The sequence below is a fragment of the Stegostoma tigrinum genome, chromosome 16, assembly GCF_030684315.1.
Source record: "Stegostoma tigrinum isolate sSteTig4 chromosome 16, sSteTig4.hap1, whole genome shotgun sequence".
NCBI lineage: Eukaryota > Metazoa > Chordata > Chondrichthyes > Orectolobiformes > Stegostomatidae > Stegostoma > Stegostoma tigrinum.
In genome coordinates, this window is record NC_081369.1 from 1,705,991 (window position 1) to 1,714,709 (window position 8,719).

At 41.8% G+C, this 8,719-nt stretch overlaps 1 protein-coding gene across 1 annotated transcript; it reads left to right on the plus strand.

The window, feature by feature from the left end:
* The first annotated feature begins 824 nt into the window (after positions 1 to 824).
* LOC132210662 (probable G-protein coupled receptor 139) lies at positions 825 to 1,640 on the plus strand. The gene has a single exon (XM_059651771.1). The coding sequence runs from the start codon at positions 825 to 827 to the stop codon at positions 1,638 to 1,640; it is 816 nt and encodes a 271-aa protein (XP_059507754.1).
* The last annotated feature ends 7,079 nt before the right edge of the window (positions 1,641 to 8,719 follow it).

The following is an 8,719-nucleotide window of genomic DNA, read 5'->3' on the forward strand; positions in this document are numbered from 1 at the left end:
TATTTGAAGTCTCTCCCATTTAACACTGTGATAATGCCACACAAAATAATGGAGGTGTTCTCAATGAGTAGGTGGGACTTCCTTTCCAGCAGTACTGGGCAATGGTCACTCCTCCAGATACTGTTATGGACTGATGAATCTGTAGCCAGTAAGAATTATATTAAGTATGTTACCCCCTCCATTTTGTTGCTTCATTCACCACCTACTGCAGACACAGTGTAGCAGCAATGTCCTTTCAGACCCAAACAGCTCCATCAGTAGTGTTGAGCCATTGTTGGTGATGAACATTGATGATCCCCAGCCAGAGTACATTTTGCGCACGTGCCACCTTCAGTACTTCCTCCAAGTTTTATACATTGTGGAGGAATGTTAATTCATCAGCTGAGCGAGAACAATACATAGTAAACAGCAGAAGGTTACCTTGCCCATGTTTAATCTGTTTCTATGAAGTCCAGAGTCAATGTTGAGTATGAATATGTACGACTGTACTGTAATCTCTGCTGGGTCTGCTCTGCCAATTGGACAGGAATATCCAGAGATGATGATGGTGGTGTCCATGACATTGTCTACATGGAATGTTTGGAAAGTTTTAAAGATTGATATTACTTTGATTTTCAAAAAATGCCTGTGAAAAATGCCTGTAGAATTGGATGTAATTATCAAATATTTGACACAACAAACTCAGCAGAAAATCTCATCAAACTCTTGTATTAACCCTATCCACCTGGTTTTATTTATTTATTGCAGTTAACTTGTTGGCGATTGTGATCCTTTCTTGGAGAAGCTGTGGTCTCTCAAGGTGTATCACACGATACCTGATAGCAATGGCAGCAGCTGATTTCCTCGTTGTCATATCTGATGTGATGCTGAGGTGGCTTATAATGTATTTCCCAGTGTCATTTCTGGATATTACTTATGTTTGTGGTTTAGTTACAGTGCTTATTCCTGCAACCACAATGAATTCCGTCTGGTTGACTGTTGCTTTCACCTTTGATCGATTTGTGGCAATTTGCTGCCAGAAGCTTAAAACGAAACACTGCACTGAGAAAACTGCAACCAGAATTATTGCAATAGTGAGTGTGCTGAGCTATTTGGAAAGCATTCCCTGGTTTTTCAAATTCCAACCCAAATATATCTTCAATAACCTGCCATGGTTTTGCATCACAAAACCAGAATATTACACTTCAAACTACTGGACATTATATGGTATATTCCATCGCCTTCTATCCCCTACACTGCCATGTGTTTTTATTCTTGTTTTGAATACTCTGACTGTCAGACATGTTTTAGTAGCAAGCAAAGCCCGCAAGAGACTCCAGAAGGACAGTGACAGGGAGAAGCCTAATGACCCAGAGATGGAAAAACGCAGAAAATCCATCATTTTACTCTTTGCAATCTCAGGTAGCTTCATTATTTTATGGTCCCCTTACATGGCATGTTTCCTTTATCAACGAATTGCAATACTGCATGATTATCCTCCACTTTCTCCAGCTGCAGGTACCATCGCATACCTGCTCCAGCTCCTCAGTACATGTACAAACACTTGCATATACACAGTGACCCAGAGGCAATTCCGAGAGCAGCTGAAAACAGTTGTGAAGCTCCCATTCACTCTGATTCTCAGATTCCTCAAGCAGTAAATATAATAGGTTGCACACAATATAATTTGATTTCATCCTGTAAATATTTTTATATCTGAGCTGAACATCTCTGAGCCCACAACACAGTTGAGCAGGACTTTATCCACAGTACGGAGATCAGAGAAAATGTTTATTCATTTTTCTTTTCAAGGATTTATCCATTTACTGTCTGGAAGTGACTCTTGTATCAGCCTCCATAATGTCAGGCAGGATATTTCAGATTGTAACAACTCAGAGTAAACATTTTGATTTCCAAATCTCTCCTACTTTGACTTTCAATTACCTTCCACTCAGATTTCATGGCTACTACAATTATGTCAGTGTGAAGGGTTTCCTTCTTGTTAATTACATGATCGCCTTGATTACTTTTATTCAATTCTTGTTGATCGACTCTAATGAATAGTCCTTTTTTCTGCAATCTCATTACTGAACTGAAATTCCTCATCCCTAGTATAAGCAGTTAGTCCCACCCACCCCCTCAATGTCACAAACACCTTCAATGTATGCGTAATCTACGACTGAATACTTATTCCTGTGATACTAAGAGAAGTAACTAGAGATAGTGGATATATCAAAAGTAATCTCTCAAGAATCCTTAGATTATGAGAAGTCACAGATGATTTAAAAAATACCTGTGTCACATCTTTGTTTAGATAGGGAAGGAAACAAAATATAACTATAGGCTAAATATGGTTTGATTTATAAATCTACAGGTATAGAATTTCCTTTGAAAAGAACTCACTTCATGTGACCTGTCTCTACAAAGCATCTTGTATGCGAATATTCAGATCTCTTCTACATTTCCCTCTATCTCTGTAGCCTATATGCCATTAAATGAAGTTCTATTTTACGTTTTTGTTCTTACTCTTCAAATGACATCAAGGGATAAGTGGACAATAATGTCAATGACCAGCTACAATCTTAGTTGATTTGGTTTGATTTATTGTTACCACATATACTAAGATGTGGTGAAAAGTATTCTATCTCTGGCAACCACCTGGAAACTGACATCCATTTCAAGCCTACCACAGCTACCTAGAATACACTCCTTTCACCCAACTTCCTGCAAAAATGCCATCCCATATTCCCAATTCCTTCACCTCCACCGCAACTGATCCTGAGATGAAGCATTCCACTCCCGGGCATGCCAGGTGTCCTCTTTTTACAAGGACCACAACATCCCCCCTAAGTGGTTGAAAACGCCCTCGACCGTGTCTCTCACATTTTCCATAACTCATCCCTCACACTCCCTCCCCACAATAACAACCAAAACGGAATCACCCTTGTCCTCACATACCACCCCACCAACCTCCGGATCCAACGCATCATCCTCCAACACTTCCGTCATCTGCAATCCGACCCCACCACCAAAGACATTTTTCCCTCCCCACCCTTATCTGCTTTCCGGAAGGACCACTCTCTCCATGACTTCTTTGTCCACTCCACAGTACCCATCACCCTCAACACCCCAGCATCTTTCCCTGCAACCGCAGGAAGTGCTACACCTGCCCCTCACCTCCCCGCTTGCCCCCATCCTAGACCCCAAGAAGATGTTCCACATCAAACAGATGTTCACATGCATATTTGTTAATGTGGTATACTGTATCCGCTGCTCCTGATGTGGCCTCCTCTTCATTGGGGAAACCAAGCAGAGTCTTGGGGACTGCTTTGTGGAACACCAATACTCAATTTGTGACAAACATCTGCACCTCCCAGTGACAAACCATTTCAACTCCCCCTCCCACTCCTTGGATGACATGTCCATCCTGGGCCTCCTGCAGTGCCACAATGATGCCGCCTGAAGGTTACAGGAACAGCATCTCATATTTTACTTGCGAATCCTGCAGCCCAATGGTATTAATGTGGACTTCACAAGTTCCGAGAATCAGTCCAGCTCAACCCTGCATCCCTAATCTGTCTTTCCTCCCACTGATCCATTCCACCCGCCTCAAGCCCCATTTCCTACCTTGCAGCCTCATCCCACCTCCATGACGTGTCTGTCCTCCATGGACTGACCTATCCTCTCCCTAACTCCCCACCTATGTTCACCTTTACTGGCTCCAATTCCACATCTTTTACCTGTCTGTGTCCTCTCCATCTACCTTCTCCTTAATCCATCTTTTATCCGCCTCCCCTCTCTCCCTATTTATTTCAGAACCCCCTTCCCCTCCCCCATTTCTGAAGAAGAATCTAGACCCAAAATGTCAGCCTTCCTGCTCTTATGATGCTGCTTGGCCTGCTGTGTTCATCCAGCTCTACTCCTTGTTATATCAGATTCTTTAGCATTGACAGCTCCTACTATCTCTGGTGAAAAGTATTGTATTGCGTGCTATCCAGACAAAGTATACCTAACATAAATGCAGGCTAATAGAACAGAATACAGAATACAGTGTTACAGCAACAGAGAATGTGCAGAGAAAGATTCATTCTCATTTTGGAGTGGCCCTTTTCTAACTCAGAAAACACCACGGATGAAGCTGTTCTTAAATATGTTGTTAAGTGTTTTCAAACTTTTTTATCTTCTGCCCAATGAAAGAGAGTGTAATAGATATGAGAGAATCCTTGATTATGTTGGCTGCTCTCCCAGGGCAGCAGGAAGTATAGACCATGTCAATTAAAGGAAGGTTTTTCTGATGGACTGGGCTGAATTCACAACTCTGATTTCTTGCAGCCTTGAACAGAATACTTTCCATACCAAGCCACGATGCTTCTGGATAGGATACTTTCTAATCAAATGATAGGCACACTCAAAGAAAGAAACTACTTCCTCACATTCAGATCTCCATACATCCCTCCAATAAGACAGTTCACCTGGTTGTTTATACCGGTAAACAGCAACCATGAACCTAAAACAATCCAGCTTTTTAGAGTACACACTGATGGTATCAAATTGACACAACTGGTCTCACCATCGTTGCATTGATCCAACAGTGTTACAGTCTATTGAAACGTTTACACCACTTTTTGATTATGTCACAAAGCCACAGAACACAACCATATTTCTACCATCAGTCCAAATGTAAGACAGTCCACCTCAATCATAAATTATAGACCTCACCACTGTTACACTGCGACAGACTACCCCACTGATTTTTCGATTGACCAACAACTGTTACAACAAGAAAACCTCCCTCTCCTGTTTGCACCACACAAATGGAGTCCACCACCAGAGTCTAGCCCAGTGTTTAGGCCAGTTATTTCCTGGTGATACACGGAGTTTATTTATTCTACTCTTTATAGCACACAATGTTAGATAAGGATTGGCCAATATCTAGACTTCACCTGAAAAGCGACAAGTAACATTCACATTACACACATGTTAGGTAATGACCACCTCCAATTAGAGAAAATCTAATCACTGGCACTTGAAATTCAATGCCATTACCATCACTAAATCCCCTGCAGTCAACATCCTGGGTTTGCAACTGACCAGAAACTGACCTGGACTTGTAAATAAATACAGTGGGAACAACAGTAGGCCAGAGGCTCGGAATACTGCAGTGAGTAACTCGCATCCTGGTTCTCCAAAACCAGTCCACCATCTACAATGCATGAATCAGGGTTGTGATGGAATACTCCCTACTTGTCTGGATGAGTGCAGCTACAACAACAGTCAAGAAGCTTGACACCATTCAGGACAAAGCATCCTGCTTGAAAGACATTACATCCATGAGGGGACTTAGTTTGGAGCAACAAATGGGAAGCCCGCAGAAGCAGCCAAGAGGTGGGGAGGGACACAGAAATCAGTAAGCTGCAGGAACACTGTGAGAATCTTCAGTGAGGCTCCTGTTGATATCATAACTTCAAAAGTTGAGAAAACCTCTGGACTGGTGATTGCTGGCCACCTGACAATTACTGGTCAAGCTTTGCTTATCCTATAGTTTGAGTTCTGGGATTTTAGTTACACTACAGGTGACCCCCCCCCCCCCCCCCACACACACACACACACACACACACACACACACACACACACACACACACACACGTGTGAATCCATGGAGTGAAATACTATTTGCAGATATATTTCATTTTGTTCAAAAAGCATTGAATTTATAGGCAATTAATGTGGCGATTTATAAATTCCCACTTTAGAAATAAAACCAGTCTGACTCCAAGCTAAAACACAAACAGATTCTCAACCAGGACTCACACCTATTAAGTGATAATGGGAACTGCAGATGCTGGAGAATCCAAGATAAAGTGTGGAGCTGGATGAACACAGCAGGCCAAGCAGCATCTCAGGAGCACAAAAGCTGACGTTTTGGGCCGAGACCCTTCATCAGAGTCTCGGCCCGAAACGTCAGCTTTTGTGCTCCTGAGATGCTGCTTGGCCTGCTGTGTTCACCCAGCTTCACACTTTGTTATCTCACACCTAATAAGCATTGTTTGACCGAAAGGGTCACCTTTGTTTTACACTGATAAAACCTTCACTTCTCTCAGGACAGTGACTTGCATGGAATTTTAGGATTTACATGCATGTATTAATTAATTAAAACTGATTAAAGATTTAACAGCATTTTAGGTTTTTCTAATACGTCCTCATCAGTGATGTGTAACTTTGATCTTTTACTTATAAATTCTGCCTGATGTTACTTCTCTCAATGACACCTAATGAAGGACTGAGACTCTGAAAGCTTGTAGTTTCAAATAAAGCTGCTGGCCTATAACCCAATGTCATGTAATTTCTGACCTTAGCATGGCTTTGTCAGAGAGACGTCATGCCTAACAAATCTGTGGCAGTTTTTTAAAAATATGATCAAGAGTGTCGATGGGGGCAGTTTTGTTGGTATTGTTTATATGGCTTTTGACAATGTCCTACATGGGAGACTGATTGAGAAGGTTAAAGCACATGGAATCAAAGGAAGCATGGGGAGATGGATCAGAAACTGGATTAGTCATAGGACATAAAGGGTAGTGGTACAAAACAACAAATGCTGAGGATCACAGCAGTTTAGGTAGTATCCACGGAGGGAAAGCATTTTGTGTCTAAATGACTCTGCAACAGAGCTGAAGTGAAATGTGGAGAGGGCAGCATTTATGCTATGGGGCAGTTGGAGTGTAGAGTGGGGTATAAAAGATTTTGATATTTTAGATTAAATGATCGGAATGTGAGAATGTCAGAACAATGGAATGTCTACCTGCCAGACTTGAAAGAACAACAAGTCTCGCGGGGGACGGGGAGGGGAAAGAAGACATTGTGACATCAAATGTAACAAGCTAAAAGCAAGGAAAGGAATGAAAGCTATTTCACAATTTGAAGGTGTTGAACTCAATATTAAGTTGTAAAGTGCCTGGTCTGAAGATGAGACGTTGTTCCTTCAGTTTGTGCTGTGATTCACTGGAGCATTGCAGCATGCCAAGGACAGACAAGTGGGCATGTGAGGGGTTAGTGGTAGAAGGTTGTTTGAGTAACCAATGGCTGGTGTCCAGTGGTGTATTGCAAGGATCAGTACTAGGACACTTATTTCAGAGACAGTAGGAACTGCAGATGCTGGAGATTCTGAGATAATAATGTGTAGAGCTGGGTGAACACAGCAGACCAAGCAGCACCAGAAGAGCAGGAAGGAAAAGGGTCTAGGCCCGAAATGTCAGCCTCCCTGCTCCTCTGATGCTGCTTGTGTTCATGCAGCTCTACACATTTTTATCTCGGACACTTATTGTTTGTTATAGACACGAATGATAGAAATGAAAATGTAAGTGGAATTTTTAACAAATATACAGATGACACCAAGATTAGTCGAGTGGCTGCAAATGAAGATGTTTGTTGGTTAGGGAAGACATAGATGGGCTGGTCAGATGGGTTGAACAATTTCAGATGGTATTCTTGTACAAGGTGATGCAGTTTTCAAGAAGAAATAAGATGAGGGAGTATTTAATGAATGGCAAGAGACAGGGTAGTTTAGAGAAAGAGAATCTTTGGGTAATTATTCATAGCACTGGAGAGGGTACAGAAGAGACTCACCAGGATGTTGCCTGGGATGGAGAAATTGAGCTCTAAGGAGCGACTAGATAGGCTTGTATTTTTTTAAAGCAGAGAAGACTGAGTGGAGACATGATTGATGTGTATAGTATTATGTGAGCTGTGGAGAGGGTAAACAGAAAGTAGCTGTTCCGCTTGGTTGAAGGGTCAATCATGAGAAGGCATAGTTTTAGGGTTAGGGTAATTTAATTCAGGGGGCTGTGCCAACAAGCCTTTCACTCTGTCTGAGTGAACCTGCCTGAGGAATTGGAGGAGACTGAAAAACTCATATTTGGATGAATACCTCAAATATCACAACATTTAAGAACATAAGTCAAATACAAGACATTGGAATTAGTATAGTTACGTTGTTAGTCTCGTTGGGCCAAAGGGCCTTTTCTGTGCTGTATGAATCTATGAATAAACATTCACTGTCTTCGCCACCCATGTTCAGTGGCAGCAGCATCTACTATCTACAAGAATCACTGCAGAAGTTCACCAAAAGTCCTCAGGCTGTACCTCCCAAACTCTCAACCACTTTCATCTGGAAGGACAGTGGAAACAGATACATGTGAACATCATGACTTACTAGTTCCTCTCCAAGTCATTTATCATCCTGACTTTGAAATATGTAGGTCCTCAGTCACTGACATTGTCATAGTCCCTATTGACATTGTGGATCTACCTGCAGAACATAGACGGCAATGGTTCAATAAGGCAACTCACTAATATCTTCTGAAGGACAAGTCAGGACAGTTACTGGGACAGGCAATAATTACTGGCCCAAACAACAACGCCTACATCTCATAAGTTATATAAAAAGTCTTATATGTTTCAACAAGTTCATTTTAAAATTTTTTTTAAAATCCAACAAATAAATGCCCAATTTAGTAACATTCACTCACTCTTGCAGAGAAACACATTAGCAGCAGTGTGTACCATCAACAAGACACACTGCAGCAACTCTTCAACTGCATCTTCAAAGCATGTGACCTCTATGAGGGAAAAGGGCAGTAGATATGTGGGGACATCCATCCTGATAAGGAACTATGTCAACTGTTTCTTCAATGCCCCTCTGTCCAATCCTGGAACTGACTGACACTTCTATGGTCCGTGCTGT